The 26621-nt window shown below is 37.8% G+C and overlaps 1 protein-coding gene across 2 annotated transcripts in view; it reads left to right on the top strand.

The window, feature by feature from the left end:
• The window catches only part of LOC131131725 (N-acetyl-beta-glucosaminyl-glycoprotein 4-beta-N-acetylgalactosaminyltransferase 1-like), a 162975-nt gene that overhangs the window by 92175 nt on the left and 44179 nt on the right, over positions 1-26621 (top strand). For both annotated transcript variants that reach the window (XM_058076688.1, XM_058076687.1), the window contains exons 3-7: positions 5958-6056; positions 19139-19234; positions 20959-21049; positions 22149-22249; positions 25851-25918. In XM_058076688.1, the coding sequence (XP_057932671.1) occupies positions 5958-6056; positions 19139-19234; positions 20959-21049; positions 22149-22249; positions 25851-25918 (455 nt within the window). The remainder of the gene's footprint in view (positions 1-5957; positions 6057-19138; positions 19235-20958; positions 21050-22148; positions 22250-25850; positions 25919-26621) is intronic.

The following is a 26621-nucleotide window of genomic DNA, read 5'->3' as shown; positions in this document are numbered from 1 at the left end:
ATGAGCGCCAGTCATGCAACTTGTGAGCACGAGCAACAATTTTTGTCATTTGAAATTGTTTGCTTGTGAAGTGTAACGCAAAACAAACCAAGCAGATTTTATTTGGTGTATTCGGAATGGGAGCTGATGTTGAAGCGTTCATGGTTCATGGTTGTCATGGTTGTTCCGAGCAGTGGATGTCCAAGTTAGTATTCAGATGCCCTTTTGTACCTGACGCATGAGAAGCTATCCCATTTCAACACATGCGTCCAATAATGGTACGATCAAAGTTTAAATTTAATTACATTTTTAGAGAAGTATTGGATGACATTTTTAGCTAATTGCATTATTTTAGCTGTTTTTAAGATGAACTATATCAGCAAGTTGAAGTATTTGTGATTTTAGAAATAAGGAGTTAGTATGTTCTCTGTAGGCGCCATTATGAATTATCCTTACTGGCCTTTTTTTGCAGTACATTTAGCGAGTGAAGATTGCTTTTATAATTATTACCCCATATTTCCACACAATAAGTAAGATCAAAGATCTGGAGGAATAGTTATATATAAAAATATATAATATAAAAATATTACAAAGTGATGCGCTCAAGGCTGTGTGATTTAAAAAAAAAAAAGTGTGATATTTTAAAAAATTTCCACACAATAAGAGAACAAATTAAAATTTTGAACAAATGTTGCTTTGTTCAATATTGAAATATTATCTGGGGCATTCTAAATAGTGTTATCAGGAAAAGTAACAAGAAGACAAACTACCCTAATTATTTCATGGTGACTATAGGGGTGTTACATACAGAGCTCTAATAATGGTAAAAATCATATTTAAAAAGCCATAAACAGGATAAACAGCAATAAAGGAGGGACCTGAACAAGAATTCTCATAGTTTGATTTGTCGTGCATTTTTATTGTGATTAGTTTTTGCAAAAATTTGCTGTGACATTTGTGCGCCCTAAATAAACCAGGATGCATCAGACAAACTATGAGGTTGACAGCTAATCAGCTTTCATTATCGGGTCGACCAGAGGTTGATGACCGCATAACAGATGATATATGATTATCCTTCTACAGTAGTGATTTTGTATATTCATTTTTTTCCAAACTGCTCGCTCAGCTCCATCGACCCGCAGTCTGCTTATCGATGCAACTAAAAGGCCTCGGTTTAAATCACTGACCTCATATTACACCGCATCTTCTATACTCGGCATCGACTAAACATGTCGTCACGTATACCAAAGTACAAAAATGTAACATTACTTCAATGTCCAAATTAGAAGCAGACCTAATTTTTTCCTGGCGCTCGGCCCAGAACTGCATCATCATGTTTCACTGGTAATTAAAACTGATGCTAAGGAGCCTGTTAAACTGTCTTATGTATTAAACATTGCATAACAGCAAAACGTGGAAATAAATCACACTAGTAAAAGCAACTGTTCATATCATATCAAAATGTTTATAATGCTATCAACCTAATGACTGTCACTTCTACAGAATGAATCAAGCTTTAAAACAATGTTAAAGTGGTATAATATTTAAGTTGTGGCATTTTAACCAAGTTGCTCAAGTGTAAAAACGTCTCCAATTGACTTGAATGGTCGATTAGAAGGCTGAACAGGAAACCTTTGACTCATCCATCCATCATATCATTGCAGAGGGGCTTAGCTGTTCCCTTTGTACATGTTCACGCGATGCACGTGTGTCCTTGATGATCCGAGACCAGAGAATGAACCAGCGTGTCCTAGAATATCAATGAGCCTAATGAATCTTCCTTATTAAACACAAACAAGCACAGGTCTGCAGGGAGGGGTGAGTCGATGTGCTAGACTGGGAGAAGGGATGAAGTAGAGCAGAGATCTGGGGCACGTCTTCATCCACCTACCAGGATCACCCTTGCAACATGAGTTAAGCTCCACGCACCCATAAGTCATAAGCGCTCTAAAAATAATGAGATGGACAACTTGTTTCGTTTACCGTAGTTTCCGGCGTATATGACGCTGCTTTTTTTCTCATACTAAACCCTGCAGCGTGTACAATAGTGGGACAAATTTAATAGATAAAAATATGAGCTGGAAACCTCATATTACAAAATATACAACATAAAGTGGCCAGAAATATTTCAGTATTGAACAAAGCAATCTTCACTCGCTAAATGTACTGAAAAAAAGGCCAGTAAGGATAATTCATAATGCCACCTACAGAGAACATACTAACTCCTTATTTCTAAAATCACAAATACTTCAACTTGCTGATGAGAAATATGATCATATGCTCATATCACCTTATACTTCGGTATGTGACTAAATTAAATAAATTAAATTAAATTAAATTAAATTAAATTAAATTAAATTAAATTAAATTAAATTAAATTAAATTAAATTAAATTAAATTAAATTAATAAATAAAAACCTTGAACTATATTATGAAAGCAGGAAGTGAACAAATGTAACAGTTACTGATTGTAAAAGTACCAGATGGAGGGGTAGGATTTAATAAGCTTTGCTTCTTCCTACTCCTTTTTGGACATGTGGAACTGTGAACTGATTATGTGATGCGTTCAATTGTAATGCCATAATGTACTCATTATGGCATCGTATGGTCATATCACCTCGTACTTCGGTACATGACAAAAAATAAAAATAAAGAAATACAATAAAACAATAAATAAAATAAAAATAAACAATAAATAAATAACTTTAAATTGTATTAGGTCATTTCACCTCATATCGGTATGTGACAAAAAATTTAAAACAAATAAAAAAAAATTATTATTTAAAAAAAATACAACTTAAAACTTAAACTATATTAGGAAAGCAGGAAGTGAACAAAAATTTTTAAAAATATATTATTTAAAAAAAAAAACAACTTAAAACTTAAACTATATTAGGAAAGCAGGAAGTGAACAAATGTAACAGTTAGTGATTGTAAAAGTACCAGATGGAGGGGTAGGATTTAATAAGCTTTGCTTCTTCCTACTCCTTTTGGACATGTGGAACTGTGAACTGATTATGGGATGCACTCAATTGTAATCTGATGCATGTTCAAATGAAATAAAACCATTACCATTACCATTACCATTACCTTCAGACTCTTAATATTCTTTGCCGCTTTAAACAGAGCAAAATATCTTCACGGATGTTTGTATGTGTGCGTCTGAGGTGTGTGTGTGTGTGTGTATGTATATGTGTGTGTTAGCGAGATGCATCAGGCTCCTTAAGAGGTGCTGGCAGACAGGAGAGAAGCCTGTTGTCACATTTATTTTTTTATCATTACCTTCCCTCACCCTCCTTCATCTGACTCCCTTGGAAGTTAAAAAAGTAATCAAAGACTCAGCATCTGACAGCTGTCGCATCACTTGTTCTGCTCTAAAAAAAAAAAAAAAAAAAATCTTTTGCAAATACAGCCGGCTTCTCTACAAAGATTCATGGGTGATGAAAATGTCTCCAACCTGTCACGGGGGACGTATGCATTTTTAACATCTCTGCTAAATGGAAGATGCTTTACCACTTATTTAACAGTCCTGCTCCCCTGATCCTATCATAGGAACGGAGCAGGCTTTTATCCTCATTGCTGGGAACTTTTTGCTCCCCGACGGTCTGTCCTGCCCTTCACATGACCACCATGGATTTAATATGCCTCGTACAAGGCTGCACAAAGAAAAGCTCTGCTGTGCTCTCGCTGATGTTACAGCAGATTAGGAGCAATGTCACTCGCTGTGGGTCAACGCGGTAAATGACACTAGGAAAAGCAAATGAAACAACAGCGTTGTTGCACCATTCCTTCAGAATGAATCACACACATTGTGAGCTTCTACGGCAAAATGGTGCAATTGTCAGGACATTATTATTGTTGTTGTACAAATATCTGACACTCTTTTATAACTTGATTCTGACCTTACGAAGATATTTCAAGAAAACAACCTGACCGGGTCATTTTTGACCCACTTATGGAAGGTTGGGGTAGTAACACAAAAACAAAAAATTCTTAAAATGTATAAAAGGTAAGTTAAAAATGTGAACGGCATGATATCAAAAACATGTTTTTTGAGGAATACCTGGAATATGAAATGATAAAAAAAAAATTAATTACGAAGATATTTCAAGAAAACAACCTGACCGGGTCATTTTTGACCCACTTATGGAAGGTTGGGGTAGTAACACAAAAACAAAAATTTCTTAAAATGTATAAAAGGTAAGTTAAAAATGTGAACGGCATGATATAAAAAACATGTTTTTTGAGGAATACCTGGAATATGAAATGATAAAAAAAATTTCATTATGAATATATTTCAAGAAAACAACCTGACCGGGTCATTTTTGACCCACTTATGGAAGGTTGGGGTAGTAACACAAAAACAAAAATTTCTTAAAATGTATAAAAGGTAAGTTAAAAATGTGAACGGCATGATATCAAAAACATGTTTTTTGAGGAATACCTGGAATATGAAATGATAAAAAAAATTTAATTATGAAGATATTTCAAGAAAACAACCTGACCGGGTCATTTTTGACCCACTTATGGAAGGTTGGGGTAGTAACACAAAAACAAAAATTTCTTAAAATGTATAAAAGGTAAGTTAAAAATGTGAACGGCATGATATCAAAAAATGTTTTTTGAGGAATACCTGGAATATGAAATGATAAAAAAAAAATTAATTACGAAGATATTTCAAGAAAACAACCTGACCGGGTCATTTTTGACCCACTTATGGAAGGTTGGGGTAGTAACACAAAAACAAAAATTTCTTAAAATGTATAAAAGGTAAGTTAAAAATGTGAACGGCATGATATCAAAAACATGTTTTTTGAGGAATACCTGGAATATGAAATGATAAAAAAAATTTCATTATGAATATATTTCAAGAAAACAACCTGACCGGGTCATTTTTGACCCACTTATGGAAGGTTGGGGTAGTAACACAAAAACAAAAATTTCTTAAAATGTATAAAAGGTAAGTTAAAAATGTGAACGGCATGATATCAAAAACATGTTTTTTGAGGAATACCTGGAATATGAAATGATAAAAAAAATTTAATTATGAAGATATTTCAAGAAAACAACCTGACCGGGTCATTTTTGACCCACTTATGGAAGGTTGGGGTAGTAACACAAAAACAAAAATTTCTTAAAATGTATAAAAGGTAAGTTAAAAATGTGAACGGCATGATATCAAAAAATGTTTTTTGAGGAATACCTGGAATATGAAATGATAAAAAAAAAATTAATTATGAAGATATTTCAAGAAAACAACCTGACCGGGTCATTTTTGACCCACTTATGGAAGGTTGGGGTAGTAACACAAAAACTAAAATTTCTTAAAATGTATAAAAGGTAAGTTAAAAATGTGAACGGCATGATATCAAAAACATGTTTTTTGAGGAATACCTGGAATATTAAATGATAAAAAAAAATTAATTACGAAGATATACTTATGCATCTAAGGGTTAATGTCGTGTGACAAACATGCAACAAAAATACAAAATCAGGAAAATCCACATCCATAAATTTTGTCTTTTGTTCTTTATTCCTGAGACCATCCATCCTGGTCTTGAGCTCAAGAGCAATGCAACGGTTTACTAAATGTTTTGAGTTAAAATTGTCATAGGCTGTAGGAGTGTGGAAGGAGTGTTGAAGAGGGTTCCACGGGGGTTTTAACAAGGGGAATGGCCCTCAGCATGAGTCTAAGTGTGTGCTCTTCTCAGCTGAGCATAATGGACAGTTTAAGCTCCTAGCACTCCCATCAAATAGACAGGCCTGCGGTTGGAGCTAATGATGGCACTTCATCTCTATTATTGAGTATTCATGATGATGGATGGATTTTGCGTCTCTGTGCATAGATTGATGTGTGAGTAGACGGCAGGATTATACATAGGACTTAAAATCAACTTTTCCTTGCATAAGTGTCTCTTTAGAGTGAATTATGTTTTGAGTTTCGGAAAATAAGTGTTGCATTTCATTGTCTCTTCAAGGAAGACGAGCCGATCGCAGGAGTCCCCAACAGCAGAGACCGCACCCACATCAGCAAGTTTCTTACCGAGCGCCATAAGAAATTGCCATGGAAACCAGAGGTAATTACTTTCTCCTATTTTTGGATCTTCACTTAGCGCTGAATCTTCTTCAGGGGAGCCTTTTAGCTCCCATCATCAGGCACTGAGGTCCAGTACTTTTTTTCTGTGACTCATCAACCATAACTTCTCATGGTGACTCATATAAGTATCAATATTTTTTTTTTTTTTAATGGACCTTATCAATGAAGAATGTTACTGTGGTATTACCTCAAAATATCATTGAGAAGAAGATGCTGCTGCCTTCCCATTCCATTTTGAGTTTGTATTTTGCAGACTTGATCTGGATTTTAAGTCGCATCCGTCACAAAATGTGTCATGGCGCCGCTCCTCACAACATTAAATACAGAAAAATAAGATGAAGTTCTGGTTTAGCTGTAGAAAGTTGCAATGTTCACCTTCACCGTCTGTCAGTGACACCAAGATCTGAGTAAGACACATTGCAGCTGAGTATTAGCACAACAATAGGGGAAACAATAAGGGTCCCGTGATTGACCCCTGGGGAACCCCACAGGTCATTTTTATGACTATTTGGTCTGAGACAATTCCAGTCTTGCCCTGTGATTGGCTGGCGACCAGTCCAGGGTGTACCCCGCCTCTCGCCCAAAGACAGCTGGGATAGGCTCCAGCACCCCGGCCGCGACCCTTGTGAGGAAAAAGCGGTAGTAAATGAACGAATGAATGAATTCCTGTCTTGCCGTCCTCCAGATAGTACTTGAACCAGTTTAGAGAATCCCATGCAGTTCTCTAACCTCATTAATAAGATCACACGTTCAACTGTGTCAAAGGCAGTCCTCAGGTCTAGCAGAACTAAAACTGCTGTGACATATTAATTATTTGCCGTGTGCCTCGGTGACAAAATTTTTCAGCAGTCACTCAATTTGCGAAGGTACTGCAGTGGAATAATGAAAAGCCTTGAGCAGACTCGGTCAAACATTGCAAAACAATTCTTCTTTTTGCTCGCTCAGCTCGCTATCTGTCCTAATTACCGGCACTAACTTGTTTTCCTGGTGCACAGCCAAAGTGGCGGAGGTCCGAGGGGCCACCAAGCTGGCGCTGTCAGAGGGAGTACGCTGTGGCTGGTGGTGGTAGAGTAGCGCCATATGCCAGCTGTCACAGCCTGATTGCGGTCACACAGGCACGCCGGGGTAGTCATACGAGCTACATGCACCTTTGTTGCGCGCTATTCTGCAGACGAAGGATGCTCAAACGGTGACTTGAACTCAAAGCCATGCAACTGTACAGTATATATTATTAATTATAGTTATGTATTAAACAGTGAATGTCCACATCTGTTGGAGTAGAATTCTATATGTATCAACAGCATCATTAGAGTAATGCATAGTAATGCACTTTTGTTACTTGTAATTAAATAAAGAGAATTAACAAAGGTCTCACAATTAGGAGACCCGAGTTCAATTCCACTCTCGACCATCTCTGTGTGGAGTTTGCATGTTCTCCCCGTGCATGTGTAGGTTTTCTCCGGGTACTCCGGTTTCCTCCCACATTCCAAAAACATGCTAGCTTAATTAGCGACTCCAAATTGTCCATAGGTATGAATGTGAGTGTGAATGGTTGTTTGTCTATATGTGCCCTGTGATTGGCTGGCCACCAGTCCAGGGTGTACCCCGCCTCTCGCCCGAAGACGGCTGGGATAGGCTCCAGCACCCCCGCCACCCTTGTGAGGATAAGCAGTAGAAAATTAATGAATATTCAAGCATTATTAGAGCCCTCTAGACATGAAATAACAACCCTATATTGACTTTTAAACTCTTATTACCCAAATTTGTAAATATAAGGAAATAAAACCTTTTAGGGGCTGCACGGTATACAGGTGGTTAGGACACAGGCTTCACAAATAGGAGACCCGAGTTCAATTCCACCCTCTGCCATCTCTATGTGGAGTTTGCATGTTTTCTCCAGGTACTCCGGTTTTCTCCCACATTCCAAAAACATGCTAGGTTAATTAGCGACTCCAAATTGTCCATAGGTATGAATGTGAGTGTGAATGGTTGTTTGTCTATATGTGCCCTGTGATTTGCTGGCGACCAGTCCAGGGTGTACCTCGCCCCTTGCACTGCTAGGTTAATTAGCAACTCCAAATTGTCCAAATTGACTCCAAAAGGTTCACGCACCTATAATTAATATAAGTAACTTTCAAGTGTAAAAATAAGTTAACCAGTGTATAATGAAGCTTGGAGAGTACTTGCCTGATGACATGTATAGGATTAAAAAGAAGTGGAGAGAAAAAAAAAGGACAGAAAAACGTAAACTGCATTTCTTTGCATTCTACTGTCACACTAACACAAAAAGAAGTACAGTAAAACTAAAACAAAGCAAAACTACACACAACGACTTTTAAGTAAATTGTCTTTTAACCCTAAAAGTGAATGTACTTCTTGCTGAGGTAAGTAAGTTTCGCCAAAATATCAGTTCAGGGTGTACCCCGCCTCTTGCCCGAAGACAGCTGGGATAGGCTCCAGCACCCCCTTGCAACCCTGAGGATAACACTCGCTAATAACTAACCAAAGACCAACCAAAAACATGTGTGGTCAACTCTGTTGCGTTTTGGTGTGCCTTTATATTTCAAATGACACATAGTTCACACAGCAAACCACTTCCTGAATCAGTCACATGGTACAGTGCTTCAGGAAGGTTAGAACGCACACTCATGTCATCAAACCATGATCCCAACCACATTTAATTTGGATTTTTGCTAATGACTTGACACACAATTCGAAGCCTCGGTACAGATTTTAACATTGCAAATTGCTAAATTTAAAAAGGAAACCATTTAACATGTCACTAATTGTGCACAAAAAACCATACAAAAGTACCAGTGGTACCTCTCCATTGGTATCACTGCACTCGGCTCTACTGAAATCATACCCCTCAGAGACCGCCTGTGAGAGACTTTCTTCAAAGTCATGCTCTGTTGGCAATGTCATAGATAAACAGCATAGCATATGCATTCACCACTGGGAAGCACATAGTGTTAGAATCCATACCGGAACAGGCAGTCATGCTCAACATTAACAATGATTTTAAGCCTATCTGTCCTTCTTTGTTAGCGGCACGTTCACCTGCCCTGAAATCCACTGTAGAGTCGGTCTGGGTCCTTGTGCACAAATCTAGGATAAGGGATTAATCCGGGATATCTTGGTTATTTTGGTTTAATTTATCCAGTGATGCAGTTGAATGGTTAGTTCACTGGTCACTACACATGGGTATCACATTCAACTGAACCTACTGTCATTAGCCACGTATACATGGACCCAAATATTCCAATTCCATTCGGGTTATTTGCTCAAACGGAAAGAATGTAACCTTTGTAGTGTAATATTCCTTTCCCCAATCCGATTGAGGTATCTTGTACCCACTCAATCGGAAAGTTGTCAGACTGAGTTCTTCTTCGAGTTTATTGGCGGTTGGCAAGCAGCTTTCGTGTGCATTAGTGCCATCTGTGGAACAGAATCTAAACCAGGGGTGGGCAAACTTTTTGACTCGCGGGCCGCATTGATATCACAAAATTTCCGGGGGGGGGGAGACTATATATTTTACACGTAACAGTCCACCTGGTATTATTGTATCTGTAAAATTGTCATGCAATCTGCTATTATTATTTATTATTTTATATTTATATTTAAATATTTAAAAAATAATAAAATATTATAATAATTAAAATAAAATTTAAATAATAATTATTATATTATTATGTAAAATATGCAAATATAACAATATTACTATATATAATTAATATAATAATTAGCATTAATATAATAAATATAATAATCATAATAGTTATAATAATAATATAATAATAATTATTTTAATTTTTATTATTATTATGTGCTTGTGTCTCTTTTTTCAGGAGCACTTTGTAAACAACAGACCATGTCAAACAACGAAATTGATAAAACCATCAAAAGGTTGGCTCAGGCCATGATGCCAGGTTGTATGTTGAGTTTAAATGAAATACTTTGGAAAGATTGGGTGGGCCGTATTCAAACACTTGGCGGGCCGGATGTGGCCTCCGGGCCGTAGTTTGCCCACCACTGATCTAAACCCTTCTATACGCCATTCACAAGTCCAGTTTTATTTAAAAAAAGAAAATACATATCTATATAAAACATGTGCCGAGCTTAATTATAAAATATTAGCAAGATTGAACTTTATCTTTTCCTGTTCCCGGGTGCGTTCTTTCAGCGAATGCTGAGATATGACGTAACACACAGCTCCAGACGTTCTTCGATTTTAAAAAAATGGAGCCCAGCAATCGGTACTGGACTCCTGCGGAAATTTTGTTTTTGATTCAAACTAAATTTCAAGACCGAACGAAGGAAAAACTGGGAATACGGAGGTATTCCAACAAGTGAAAGAAAAACTGGAGGAAGTCGGTATCACGTGATGTTGGTGTTTATGGTTTACTGGGCATGCCCTATTGACTATTCTGGTTGATTATAGCGGTGCATGTAGACACGCGATTGGAATATTCCTTTCCATGTATACCATTGCTTTCGGAAAAGTCATTCGGAAAGATTCCATTTGGAAAGAGAAAAACTCCTCATGTAAACGTGGCTATTCCCGTTTTTTTGAGGGTCGAAATATTCATTCATTCATTAATTTTCTACCTCTTATATTCACGGGGGTGCTGGAGCCTATCCCAGCTGTCTTCTGGTGAGAGGCGGGGTACACCCTGGACTGGTGGCCAGCCAATCACAGGGCACATATAGACAAACAACCATTCACACTCACATTCATACCTATGGACAATTTGGAGTCGCTAATTAAGCTAGCATGTTTTTGGAATGTGGGAGGAAACCGGAGTACCCGGAATATGCAAACTCCACATGTAAACGTGGCTATTATGTAAACATTTGTCATCATTCATAACTCATTGGGGACTATAGGAGCAGTCATATTTTCATGTTGAAGACACACAAAGCCTAAATGTTTTGTAATTATGCAATAATCCCAGACATGTGGGAACGCTTTCTCCGATTCGTGAGGTAAACGGAGGCTAGATAAGAAGCCTCGCTGCTGTTTGACAAGCACACTCATGTTTTTATGGATGTAATTTTAAAAAAGCTCCATGAGGTGCTACTCAACATGTAAGTGTGACTACAGCAGAGAACAAGAGGCGTGATGAATTTTATTCCGCCGCCTGTCTGTCATCCATCTGCCTATCCAAATACTGGATCAAAAACAAGATTACAGATGTCTCATTTTCATTACAAGCGTCTTATTGCGATAGGACCGTTGATGGACGGATGGGTGCTATCGACTTTCTGCATTGGAAATGCCGGCCATGACGGGGAAACATGTAATCAGTGAGCAGATGGCAGATTATACAAACCCCATTACAGAAGTTGATGAGTCTAGAATATAGATCACATGAATCTCGTCTTCTATTTCTAGTCCGCTCCTCGTTCTTATGACCTCATATTAACCCTGCTGATGAATATGAACACCGTTTGTGCTTCTTTGACCACTGGTCCCCCCCAACCTGTCTGCACTTTGGACAGCTTAAAAAGCCATAGCATTTCAGTATGTGGAATCAAACTATGGAATGGATTGAGTAAGGACCTCAAACAATGCACAACGATGAGCCAATTCAAGAAACAATACAAGCAGTTGATGTTTGCTAAATACAAAGAGAAGAAGAAGAAGAGTCTTGAACCAGTCATGATGTGCTATATATATCACTATATTGACACTTACTATGGTACACATTATGGCATTGGATGCTCATATCACCTTGTACTTCGGTACGTGACAAAAATTAAATTAAATTAAATTAAATTAAATTAAATTAAATTAAATTAAATTAAATTAAATTAAATTAAATTAAATTAAATTAAATTAAATTAAATTAAATTAAATTAAATTAGGAAAGCAGGAAGTGAACAAATGTAACAGTTACTGATTGTCATCCAATACTTTTCTCCAAGAGAGGAGAAATATGATCTCAGGGAAGAAGTACATTTGAAACACTTCTATGCTAGGACTACGTTATGCTAGCCATAGCATTTCAGTATGTGGAATCAAACTATGGAATGGATTGAGTAAGGACCTCAAACAATGCACAACGATGAGCCAATTCAAGAAACAATACAAGCAGTTGATGTTTGCTAAATACAAGGATGAAGAGTCTTGAACCAGTCATGATGTGCTATATATATCACTATATTGACACTTACTATGGTACCCATTATGTCATTGGATGCTCATATCACCTTGTACTTTGGTACGTGACAAAAATAAATTTTAATTTTATTTAATTTTATTTAATTTTATTTAATTTTATTTAATTTTATTTAATTGTATTTTATTTTATTTATGTTATGTTTATTTAATTTTATTTAATTTTATTTAATTTTATTTAATTTTATTTAATATATTAGGAAAGCAGGAAGTGAACAAATGTAACAGTTACTGATTGTAAAAGTACCAGATGAAGGAGTAGGATTTAATAAGCTTTGCTTCTTCCTACTCCTTTTGGACATGTGGAACTGTGAACTGATTATGTGATGCATTCAATTGTAATCTGATGCATGTTCAAATGAAATAAAACCATTACCATTACCATTACATTTAAACTGTAAAATAGCATATAATTGTATCATAAGAAACTCAGTAAAACTGCAGTAAGAGTTGTGATGCACTTTAATGTCATTCTAATGCGAGGATGTGTGCATGGATTGATATTTAAAAAAAAAAAATCATTGGTGTACCTTTGCCAGGAACATCATGTCTCACTTTCCTGATCCAAATGGGATTCACAGTGTCAGCTGGTGCGATTCCTCATCAGCGGGTGCAATGAGCGGCCATTTGTCAGTGCCTGATGCCAGCATGAATGCAGCAGGCTGCACCAGACTTGGAGGAGTGAGAATTTCGGATTTGTTCTCCTCTTGATGGTGCAACCAGATGGGTGGCGTAGAGTGGAGAGTGGAGATTTCGGGTAGCGGCACACGGGGCGATATGCCAAGATAAATGTAGGAGGAAAAATGGGCAAATGGCGTCTTCTCTTGTTTTAGCTGTATTTCATATCTCAAATCTTCATCATGCATTTTTTCAATTTTCTTTTAGGAGTGTCACAAGATTAAAACGTAATGAGAGTTCTCTTTTAGACGAACGTTGTTTCCTGAGAACAAGGCAGGACATCATATTATGAACTATGATATCACATCATACGGAAGTGGCAGTGTGTTTGGTATTATTGGAACTGCAAAGTGTAAACCTTGCAATCCAACCTACCTTGGTGTGCCCGGTGTCAGCGAGTGACGTGTTTTTTCTGTTCGAGTTGAACAGCTTTTGCTTTGATGTAAACTACTTAAGATTTGTCAGATCAAAACATGTAGCTGTTCGGACTTGTCTATATACTTAATCACTGAACAGGTCGATTTACACGAGCACCATCGATCACCGGTTGTGCTTCGTTACGCACATCATACGTATGTAATGGTAATGGTTTTATTTCATTTGAACATGCATCAGATTACAATTGAATGCATCACATAATCAGTTCACAGTTCCACATGTCTGAAAGGAGTAGGAAGAAGCAAAGCTTATTAAATCCTACCCCTCCATCTGGTACTTTTACAATCAGTAACTGATACATTTGTTCACTTCCTGCTTTCCTAAGATAATTTAAGTTTTAAGTTGTATTTTTTTTATTTTTTATTTTTTTTTGGGGGGGGGGGGGGGGTTGTCACGTACCGAAGTACAAGGTGATATGACGATCCAAGGACATAATGAGTACTATAGTAACTGTCAATATAGTAATATTGTACAAGAGATCTGTGTTGCCAATCTTAGCAACATGGCTGCTATTTTAAGTGAGAATAGTTGTGCATTAAAAGTGAAAGTCAGGAAGTGTTTTTTTGCTTGATGTATCCGCCATGCGCACCTTCGATTCTACATAGGCATCACCATGCAATGCTGGTCTTAAAACTGAATAAACCCCTTCACAATGCAATCCAACCCAGCCAAGAAAGATGACCTTGACGTGCGTCCCCTGGCAACACCTTACCTTCCTAGCGAAAACAAATGGTTTCCTTTTAAATCCCAAAGGAAATCTACTAATAATGTGTATTTGTACGATTGCCGTCTACTTGAAGTTCTGTATGACTCCGTTTCAAACAGCAGACACTCACCTTTCCGATACCTGACTCGATTCTGTTGACCTTCATCATCCCTTACTTTGTACATTTTTTGACACAAACATTAAGAGCAATCTTTGTAAGGATGCTCACTGACGTTACGGAGTCACTGGAGAAATGTGAGCCCCCCCCCTCGGGTCAGGCCATCTGTTGAAACGCCTGTGTGATAATAATGTAGAAGCGTGACACCTCCCTTCACTATGGACCCGCTTTTAAATGTAGAACCGAGTAAGCTGCTGAAAGGCTCTCCTTGCTCACTTCATCAACCGAAGCATGACATGATTTATGATTTTTTTTTTTTTCTTTTATATCTTGAGGTCACTTAGACTCTACGGATTGATGGATGATACAGTTGGAGTCCTGTAGTCCCTGGAACTGATTTTCCGTTAAAATAAACCATGCATGACAATAGACTTTATTTGTCCATTTGTTTTTGTTTAGCAGGCTACTTCCTGGTTCATGGAGAATGACATAAAATGTTACAAATATTTGAGCTGTGGTATATTTAATTTTGGACACTATAGAGTCATTCTGACTTAAACAGCTTACAGTAGCTTTCTTGTTTTCACACCAGATTTTCACCAAAAAATGAATGATTTTTAATGTTTTTTTCAATGATAAAGATTATGCCTGCAACACAGCACTTACTATATCGTACGTACTTTCCCGAGAACAGGTGGATGTCAGCGTCACTAACAGCCATCTATTTGCAGCAAAGCAGTAAACATTTACATTTGTTGACTTTTACCATATGTGACAGGGCATGTTTGTTCAACCTGAGAGCTTCACTTTTACCCAGATTTCAGTCTGCACAGAGCATTTTATGTAGCTTTTTCTGGTACACAGAAATGCATGACACCAGTAAATGTAACGTGGAATTTGCAGATGGTATCTCAGATCATTTTATTGATGGTTTGTACAGATAAATTAATGAATATGATCAATTTAGTATCAAATTAGTAATTTTGTGATTTTGATTAATGATTAATCACATTAAAAAAATAATAATCGTGATTAATCACCATGTATGACTAAAATGTGTTAATTTTTCTGGATTATATGAAAAGAAAGAACGATTATGACACAATTACCTTACTTTCCAGACTATAAGTGGCACTTTTTTTCATAGGTTGGCTGTCCCTGCAACTTATACTCCAGAGCATAACACCACTTAATGTAACGTGCATACTGTGGTTTGTACGGATAAATTAATGAATATTATCAGGCTCCTAATAGTATTTCTATTGGAGGGACTTTTTGAGCAAACAGGTCCTATAACTAAGACTGTCAAATGATTAAAATGTTTACCTGATTAATCACATTAAAAAATAATAATCATGATTAATCACCATATATGACTGTCTAAAACGTGTTAATTTTTTCTGGATTTTATGAAAAGAAAGAAAAATGACACAATTAAAGTATTTTCCGGACTATAATTGGCACTTTTTTTCATTGGTTGGCTGTTCCTGCGACTTATACTCCAGAGCATAACACCAGTAAATGTAACATGGAAGCTGTTGCAGATGGTATCTCGGCTCATTTTAATGATCTATTTGATAATCAGGTGATTGTATGCAGAACTCTGGTGCCAGCAAGGCATACTGTGGTTTGTACAGATAAATTAATGAGTATTATCAAGTTCTTAAGAGGGACTTTTTGAGGAAACAGGTCCTATAACTATGACTGTCAAATGATTAAAATGTTTACCTGATTAATCACATTAAAAAAATAATAATCATGATTAATCACCATGTATGACTGTCTAAAACGTGTTAATTTTTCTGGATTTTATTAAAAGAAAGAAAAATGATGACACAATTACCGTATTTTACGGACTATAAGTGGCACTTTTTTTCATTGGTTGGCTGTTCCTGGGACTTATACTCCAGAGCGACTTATAAATGAACCTATTCAGCCTGTTCTCTATTCTTTTATTGTTAAAACTTGCCTTCCAAGAGGATGTAATGTCTGTTTTGGTCAAGTAGTAAAATAAATTACCCGCAAGAAAATGCGACTTATACTCCAGTGCGACTTATGGTCAGAATAAAGTCATAAAAGTGGGGATGCTACACTGTGCCTTTGCTAGTGTGGCTTGCCATGATTGAAACATTTAAACGTAATGATCAAAATTCATGAATTACCGCCAAATAGGACAAAAGATGATCGTTTCCGGTGTTCATTCTATAGCTGTAATCGTTTTCTAGTATGCAAATGAGATTGTGTATTTTTTGTGTGTGGAGTTCCTCAAGGCTGATTCGTGCCATTTGTCCTCGCCGTGTCTTGTGTGCTCCTTGTGTAATGTCGACAAATGTCAGCGTATGGTCAGGGGACGAGCCCTGACTAATTGTTGAATATTCTGGGTTCACACACTCCCATGACGCTGCTGATGTGCTTGGTCAACCTTCTCTGATGGGGACCAAACACGCGCTCATTTCTGGTGGGCATGTGTAATACCTGTACAAGCGCTCCTCGTTTTCCGCCATTTCGTGGTTACAACGCACTCCCATAAATGATTAATGGATGGATGAATACGTAATATATCGGCGTTGCTACACCGAGGAAGGAGAATGTCATTTTTTTTTTCCGTTACATTTTTTACTTTAACCTACAGTATATCTCCCAAGGAGGCGTCAAAGAAAAGGAAAGCTGTTCGACTGTCTTGACCATCATTAAAAAAAAAACATTGGTAGCTTAAACACATGAAAGAATCTTCTTCTATGAAATGGACAGTGTTAACCAAGGGGAGTGTAGTGTTCACGTTATTGAGTGTGAATGCGCTCTCCCTCCTTTGCAACGCCCCTTTCAATGTAAAAGACAACAATAGGCATAAAATTAAGGAGTTGTTAATTGTTAGTTAAATTCATAATTATTTTTATGATTCCATATTATGTCATGGGCTGCATGGCGGTTGAATGGTTAGCGCGCAGGCCTCACAGCGAGGAGACCCAAGTTCGATTCCACCCTCGGCCATCTCTGTGTGGAGTTTGCATGTTCTCCCCGTGCATGCGTGGGTTTTCTCCCACATTCCAAAAACATGCTAGGTTAATTAGCGACTCCAAATTGTCCATAGGTATGAATGTGAGTGTGAATGGTTGTTTGTCTATATGTGCCCTGTGGCTCCAGCACCGCCCGCAAAGCGGTAGAAAATGAATGAATGAATGTTGGTATAGTTGTTTCGATATTCAAGCTGTAACAATAGCAAAAAAATATTTTCAAAGTAGTGCTAGAAAATGTATCTTCTCACAAAAAGCTGGTTTCCCATTTTTAGTTGGGAACTGATATTTTCTTGAAACTTACCAATGTTCTACTATTAATGTGAGTGTGAATGGTTGTTTGTCTATATGTGCCCTGTGATTGGCTGGCCACCAGACCAGCGTGTACCCCTCCTGGGATAGGCTCCAGCACCCCCGCAAAGCGGTAGAAAATGAATGAATGAATGTTGGTATAGTTGTTTCGATATTCAAGCTGTAACAATAGCAAAAAATATTTTCAAAGTAGTGCTAGAGAATGTATCTTCTCACAAAAAGCTGGTTTCACATTTTTAGTTGTGAACCGATATTTTCCTGAAATTTACCAATGTTCGTAGTCTGTAGGTATTAATGTGAGTGTGAATGGTTGTTTGTCTATATGTGCCCTGTGATTGGCTGAATGAATATGAATGAATGAATATTATGTCATGCACATGTCTGGTTACCGTGTGAATTACATCTTTGTGGGGACCGTTTTTTGGAACTTTTCCGTTCCATCAAGACTGTGCCTCAGTGCACAAAGCAATGTCCATACAAACATGAATGGATGATTTTGGTGTGGAATAGCTTCAGAGCACCGGACCTGACTTCGACCCCATTGGACGCCTGAACTTGAACAACAGGCCTGTGGTCCAATGTGACTTGTGACCTCAATATTGTAGTTGTGTATGAAAGGACTAACACCAACATCATGTCTTCTTGAAAGAGTGGGCTACAGCAATTTTATGATGTCTTCAATTTTCACTTCCTGTCGCGTGGTTTTTGTTATGGTTTAATATTCGCAAGGTTCCTTTTTAGTGTTTTATGAAAGTTTCTGGGCATTCATAATTATTTTTATGATTCCATATTATGTCATGGGCTGCATGGCGGTTGAGTGGTTAGCACGCAGACCTCACAGCTCGGAGACCAGGGTTCAATTCCACCCTCGGCCATCTCTGTGTGGAGTTTGCATGTTCTCCCCGTGCATGCGTGGGTTTTCTCCGGGTACTCCAGTTTCCTCCCACATTCCAAAAACATGCTAGGTCAGGGGTGGGCAAACTTTTTGACATGTGGGCCGCGTTGAGTTTACAAAACTGTCCGGGGGGGCCGGAAAATATATTTAACACACACAATATTTTACGTTTATAATTCTATTCTAACATTCTGCATTGAATTAGTTGTCTAATTTATTTGTAAAAGTGTCATACTATCAGCTGTATGTTCTTGTGTCCCTTTTTTCAGGAGCACTTTAAACATCAGACCACATTACAAAAATTACAAAATTGAATTTTACATTTTTTGTGTGTTTTTTTTTTTTTTTTAATCCGACATTGCAAGTCATGTTGCCAGCTTGTATGTTAAAAGTTGAAATACTTAGAAAGCAACTGGCGGGCCGGATTCAGACGCTTGGTGGGCCGCATGTGGCCCCCGGACCGTAGTTTGCCCACCCCTGTGCTAGGTCAATTGCCGATTGGCGATTGTTCATAGGTATGAATGTGAGTGTGAATGGTTGTTTGTCTATATGTGCCCTGTGATTGGCTAGTGACCAGTCCAGGGTGTACCCCGAAGACAGCTGGGATAGGCTCCAGCACCCCTGCGACCCTCGATAGAAAATGAATGAATGAATGAAACTTTCTAACGATGTTGTCCACTCTAACCATGTTCTGTTGTTCTGTTGATTATTTGTCTGCAGTATAAAGGCCAGGCCAACCTCCATGTGTTTGAGGACTGGTGTGGCTCCTCGATAGCCCAACTCAGAAAAAACCTGCACTTTCCCCTCTATCCTCATGTAAGTATTAAGGATTCTTCTGTTTTGGGGACTAAAAATTGCATGAATATAAAAATTGTAATGCATTTTTGATTTTGACTTCGAATGGTGTGCTTGCTTGTTAAGTTTTATAGCAAAAACCTCACTAATCAGTAGTAGGAAAGAAGCCATATTGAGTCAAATCCCCTCTGAATTACAAAGCTAACATGCGCCTCAGTATTTGTCATTTAAACCCAAAGGGACAACTTAGTCCATAAATGCTAGTGAGTACTTGGGTCATTCTAGACCAGGGGTGGGCAAACTACGGCCCGGGGGCCACATCCGGCCCGCCAAGTGTTTGAATACGGCCCGCCCAATCTTTCCAAAGTATTTAATTTAAAGTCAACATACAACCTGGCATCATGGCCTGAGCCAACCTTTTGATGGTTGTATCAATTTCGTTGTTTGACATGGTCTGTTGTTTACAAAGTGCTCCTGAAAAAAGAGACACAAGCACATAATAATAATAATAAAAATTAAAATAATAATTATTATATTATTATTATAACTATTATGATTATTATATTTATTATATTAACGCTAATTATTATATTAATTATATATAATAATATTGTTATATTTGCATATTTTACATAATAATAATATAATAATTATTATTTTAATTTTATTTTAATTATTATAATATTTTATTATTTTTAAAATTTTTAAATATAAATATAAAATAATAAATAATAATAGCAGATTGCATGACAATTTTACAGATACAATAATACCAGGTGGACTGTTACGTGTAAAATATATAGTCTGCCCCCGGAAATTTTGTTATATCAATGCGGCCCGCGAGTCAAAAAGTTTGCCCACCCCTGTTCTAGACGGTTTGCCGTTCGTGCATAAAAATAGTTCAAGCTGCGGATGATGAGATTTTATTTTATGACCATGGGATTCCCTTATGAAGAGATTAAACTCATGACATCTGCTGTAGCTCGCCAGCAGTAGATTCAATCATCACTGTATGATGAGACGCACAGCCTAGCCGCTAAATGAGACTGTAAAAATCATTACTGTTAAATAAATCATGTTCTGTTGTGCACATTTCATGTAAGTAGTCGTCTCTGTCCGTTGCATGGTTTGTTGCACAATACAAGAACATTTCATATCCTGGGTTTCATGTTTGATAGACTCTATGAGAGCCACCATTGGCTACTACCTTTTTTCACAACCAGGTCGGGAATAACGTTGCTGGGTGCTAGGCGGATCCAGCTATAGCGTTGTCACTAGTCACGAGTGCTAAATGTTCATGGACAGTATAATGAAAACAGTCACTTAGAATGTTGGTTCGCATTGGAGTGGCTGTATCTTCCAGCACAATACTTCAAATTCAACAGAAAAAAAGTGAGTGAGTGACGGTGATGGGGGGGTGCTGGAGCCTCTCCCAGCTGTCTTCGGGCGAGAGGCGGGGTACACCCTGGACTGGTCGCCAGCCAATCACAGGGCACATATAGACAAACAACCATTCACACTCACATTCATACCTATGGACAATTTGGAGTCGCTAATTAACCTAGCATGTTTTTGGAATGTGGAATGAGGAAACCGGAGTACCCGGAAAATGCAAACTCCACACAGAGATGGCCGAGGGTGGAATCAAACTTGGGTCTCCTAGCTGTGAGGCCTGTGTGCTAACCACTCGAACACCGTGCAGCCCAGGATCGAAATAATACTTCGATTTATGCTTTCTTCTGCAGACTAGAACGACCGTGAAGAAGCTGGCCGTTGCTCCGAAGTGGAAGAATTATGGTCTGAGAATCTTTGGATTCCTTCACCCTTACAGAGATGGTAAGCAGGTCATCTTATTATCGAATCTCTTTTCAGTCACTGTGGGCCTTAGCGCCAGTGTCCTTCAAATGAATATAGACCATCTTAGCATCCCTCAAATTCCAAGGGGTTGGAGATCACTGCTAAAGCCGATGCACATTTTATTAGGACAGACATCTCGTATGCTAATCTCCCTCCAGTGTCCTAAAACACACTTTCTGATGGTGTTACTATGGCAACAGAATAGCATCAACACTCTGGGAGACAAATGGAAGAACCATTGTTGTTAATTACATTACCTTCCATTTTGGTTTTTGGCTGTAAAAACATATCTGCTTAAAAATGTGAATATCGTATTTTAAGTCGCTCCGGAGTATGAGTCGCACAAGGCCAAAAATGCATAATTTGGTAGAAAAAAAACATTCATAAGTCGCACTGAAATATAAGTTGCATTTTTTGCGGGTAAATTATTTTGTATGTGACTAAATAAAATTAAATTAAATTAAATTAAATTAAATTAAATTAAATTAAATTAAATTAAATTAAATTAAATCAAATTAAATTAAATTAAATTAAATTAAATTAAAAAAACTTTGAACTATATTAGGAAAGCAGGAAGTGAACAAATGTAACAGTTACTGATTGTAAAAGTACCAGACGGAGGGGTAGGATTTAATAAGCTGTGCTTCTTCCTACTCCTTTTGGACATGTGGAACTGTGAACTGATTATGGGATGCACTCAATTGTAATCTGATGCATGTTCAAATGAAATAAATCCATTACTATGATCAGTGGTAGGAAGTAACGTTGCTGTGCTCTTTGTGATATCGATGCACCCAGGAAAGATGTTTGGGTAATGCTTACAAAATGACCAAAATATTGGTCATATATATGTATAATTTTGGTCTGCTATCGAGAACTCACAAAAAAAAGGGAAACATGTTCTTGTCTCACATCAGTATTGTGGATGATGGACGTGGAAAATTACAACTTTTTTTTTAGAAATTTTTTGCTTGCTATGTCCCGCTTTCAGAAAAATGACCCATATACTTGTAAGAATAGTTACTCATGTGCAAAATAAATGACCATAAATGACCAATATTACGATTTTTCTTCTCAGGGGATTTCCAGTTCTCTGTATCTTCTGATGATAATTCAGAGTTCTGGCTCAGTCCTGACGAAAGCCCCCTCAACGCCCGGATGCTGGCCTTTGTGGGTCAGGTAAGGACTGGTACACCTTATACAAAATCTCAAATAAAGATACAAGTACATATGTGTATGAATTTGTTATTATTTTTGGTGCTCTGCAGGCTTGATAATGATTTGATATTTAGACTAAATTTGAAACTCAAACTCAGGACGTGTGGACACAATGCAGATACGGGAAATAACTCGTCTAGCAGCTGCTGTTTTGGTTGAACAGAAAACATGCATAATGGAATATCATCTGTTGTGTCAGTACTCGGGTACACACCATAAACAGGAAGGGCACTGAACATTTAACCTTTGATTTCTTTAATAATCTCACATTCACCTCACACCAAAGAGACCTCAAACACTCATTTTTTCATGAACCGTCTTTCCTTTTCCCATGTCGCGTCAGACATCCATAAAAAAATATGCCAATCTTCATTAACGAAGTCTCCTGAGTAAGATGTTCTGAATAAATTCACAAAGAAAGCGATGCTTGAGGTCAAACTGCCACATAAGAAAGGCTTTACCCGAGTGTGTTTGAGAGTTAAAGGTCCAGCTGCAGAACGGTCTCGATTCCAACAAGATGTGACAGTCACCAGGTTTTTGCCGGAGCTGAGATTAATTAGTCAGCAGTGAATATTGATGTGACATTTAACAGTGGTGAAATATGATGGAGGTAGCTACGTGCTGTCGGATGGCCTTGTTTCTTATTCTTTCTTCGGAGACTCATTGCCTTCCCAAATAAATGTCTGGATCCACGCATGCGTTGTCATGATGTGACCCATTTGCCTTTTATTATTATAAAAACAGATATCTTTCAAGAAAATGTTTGTTTTGTTATTGAATTAAGACATTTTGGAAAATCCATTTCTTAAGATGTACTCTCACTAGGCCAATCGATTCAGCCTTATATTGTACACACGTTTTTATTCCTCATATTCACAATGCAGCGTCCCTATTTTAATTTTTCTTTTTAGGGATGTTAATATCAATATTCAATTAATATAATAAATATTAATATAATTTTAATATAATAATTACAATAATAATAATCATCATCATAATCATTCATTCTTTCATTTTCTACGAGGGTCACATGGGTGCTGGAGCCTATCCCAGCTGTCTTCGGGGCGAGAGGCGGGGTACACCCTGGACTGGTGGCCAGCCAATCACAGGGCACATATAGACAAACAACCATTCACACTCACATTCATACCTATGGACAATTTGGAGTCGCCAATTAACCTAGCATGTTTTTTGGAATGTGGGAGGAAACCGGAGTACCCGGACAAAACCCACGCATGCACGGGGAGAACATGCAAACTCCACACAGAGATGGCCGAGGGTGGAATCGAACTAATAATCATAAATAATAATAATCATAAATAATACAAATCCATACCCAATACAAATCCATACCCATATGGCCCTGTGTTAAAAGTTAATTGACTATCTATCAGTCTGGAAAAGGTTTTAAAGCCATTTCTTAAGCTTTGGGACACCAGCAAACCACAGTGAGAGTCGTTATCGTCAGTTGGTGAAAAAACTGAACAGTGGTTATCCTTGTTAGGATTTGCCGGCGAATCAAAATGACCTCAAGAGCGCTGTGACGACTCACCCAAAAGGTCACAAAAGACCCCCCAACAATATCCAAAGAACCTCACTTGCTAAGGCCGGTGTTTATGAGTCATGATTCCAAAAGAAAGACATTGGAGATGATGTTGATGTTAATGATTCCCAAGCCGTTTGGGAAAATACTCTGACCAGACAAAAGCTGAACTTTTTGGAAGGTGTGTTCCCATTTATATTTGCCGTAATGTCGCAGTTCACAAAAAGGCCATCATACCAACAGTAAAACTTGGTGGTGGTAGTCTGATGGTCTAGGGCTGTTTTGCAAGATTGTTTTGGAGGATAAAGTGAACCATGAATTCTGCTGCCTACCAGAAAACATGTTGATGATTCCCAAGCTGTTTGGGAAAATACTCTGTGGTCTGGCCAGATCGAAACTGAACTTTTTGGAAGGTGCGTTCTCATTATATTTGCCGTAATGTCGCAGTTCACAAAAAGGCCATCATACCAACAGTAAAACTTGGTGGTGGTAGTCTGATGGTCTAGGGCTGTTTTGCAAGATTGTTTTGGAGGATAAAGTGAACCATGAATTCTGCTGCCTACCAGAAAACATGTTGATGATTCCCAAGCCGTTTGGGAAAATACTCTGTGGTCTGACCAGACAAAAGCTGAACTTTTTGGAAGGTGTGTTCCCATTTATATTTGCCGTAATGTCGCAGTTCACAAAAAGGCCATCATACCAACAGTAAAACTTGGTGGTGGTAGTTTGATGGTCTTGGGCTGTTTTGCAAGATTGTTTTTGGAAGATAAAGTGAACCATGAATTCTGCTGCCTACCAGAAAACCCTGAAGTACAGTAGCCGCCCATCCGGTTGAAACGAACTTGCATTAAGCAGAACCCAAGAAGATGTAAACCACACCAGTGGGTCCTCCTCTGAATGGCTGGGAAAACAAAAGTCCTGACCTGAATCCAGTCAAGGTGCTGTGGCATGACCTTAAAAACGGTGTTTCATGCTCCATGCTCGAAAATTCTGCCATTCTGTAAAGAATTCCTAATTGCAAGTGAATCTGAAAAACTTGATTGCAGTTGTTGCTGCTACTTTTCCACACACGTGTTGTCATTGACTAATTTGAACTTTTTTGGATGATCTGAAACTTTTTACCAGTGACAAAAAAAAACCACTTGTTCACACCACCGCATAGACCGTATCTGGGGAGTTAGCCATTTATATTCATGCTGCAACGTTTCTCCGCCTCAAAAAGATGCACGACTTCTGCTGATGTTCTGGTTTTCTTCGTTACTATCTGTCAAAATCCTTCATCGTGCACAGAAGGTGTGCTGCTTCTTGGCAGAAACCAACAGCGTCTTGCAAGTTACGCATGTTTTAATGATGATTCCTCTAAAGCAGGAAAGAAAAAAAAAAACCCTCAGAAGAGATCCTGATGCTCTACTTTCTGCAGTTGTCACTGCCACTAGTGAGCTCATCAAAACATCATAAAAACTTAAGAGTAGCCTTGGAGAGTTAAAGTTTTCCAGTACATGCTCAAGTCAATTTCTGTATGCACAATAAAACACATTTTGTCAAGAGACAAGCATCGGCATTAACAAAGAAAGCAGTTTGAAATCATGTGGGTTGTGAATAACTTTAACCAATAATGATGTGCACTGAGGAATTTGTAGTATATTTGAAGTTGCTAGTCTTGCAAGCCGAATATATACTGTATACGTGCTGGAACATCACAGTCAAGCATTAAAGTAAAATGCCAGAAACGCATATATAGATCACAACACTGAGGTAGTAAAATAGTACTTTTTCACTTTCCAGAATTATGTATCTATCCATTTACAACAACGTGCCTACAGACACAGGATACAGATTGTCCCTCAGATAGAACAGCGTTGCTGTGTAATGGATAGTAAGCACAATGTTTCTGTAATTCCCAGCATGCAACGAGGCATACTCTCTCCTCTGTATTGCTTCCATGAGTCATATTCCCTGCTCTGCTGCTTCTGTATGGACCATCCATCTCATCCGTGTGTCCTGGATTGTGTCTTGCAGCTGGGTACAGAATGGACCGCTCCGGGGGAGTTCAGCAAGTTCAGGTCCCAGTCCTCCAAGTCTGTACAGTAAGTACCTGTGACATTCATACTTTTGAAAAAAAAAAAGAGTTTGGTCTCTCTAAAATCAACCCCAACCAACTCTACATTTCTTAAAATGATGAAGCAGAAGGCCAACAGACTAGTTAGCTACATAGAGCTGCAAAAAAGGTCAGTAAGGATAATTCATAATGCCGCCTATAGAGAACATACATAAACTTGCTGATATAGTTCATCTTCAAACAGCTAAAATAATGCATAAGGCTAAAAAGAACCAATTCAAATCCAATCAAATTAGACGTCCACCAGTCCACCAGTGAAGGAAAATACATTTCTGGGGATCACAATAGATGAAAATATGAGCTGGAAACCTCATATTAGAAATATACAACATAAAGTGGCCAGAAATATTTCAATATTGAACAAAGCAAAATTTGTTCTCAATCAGAAATCAGAAATGTACTGCAAAAAAGGCCAGTAAGGATAATTCATAATGCCGCCTACAAAGAACATACTAACTCCTTATTTCTAAAATCACAAATACTTCAACTTGCTGATATAGTTCATCTTCAAACAGCTAAAATAATGCATAAGGCTAAAAATAACCAATTAGCTAAAAATGTCATCCAATACTTCTCTACAAGAGAGGAGAAATATGATCTCAGGGAAGAAGTACATTTGAAACACGTCTATGCTAGGACTACGTTATGCTAGCCATAGCATTTCAGTATGT

Source organism: Doryrhamphus excisus, chromosome 6, assembly GCF_030265055.1.
Source record: "Doryrhamphus excisus isolate RoL2022-K1 chromosome 6, RoL_Dexc_1.0, whole genome shotgun sequence".
NCBI lineage: Eukaryota > Metazoa > Chordata > Actinopteri > Syngnathiformes > Syngnathidae > Doryrhamphus > Doryrhamphus excisus.
Note: the sequence above shows the minus strand (reverse complement) of the source record. Positions and strands in the feature narration are given on the sequence as shown.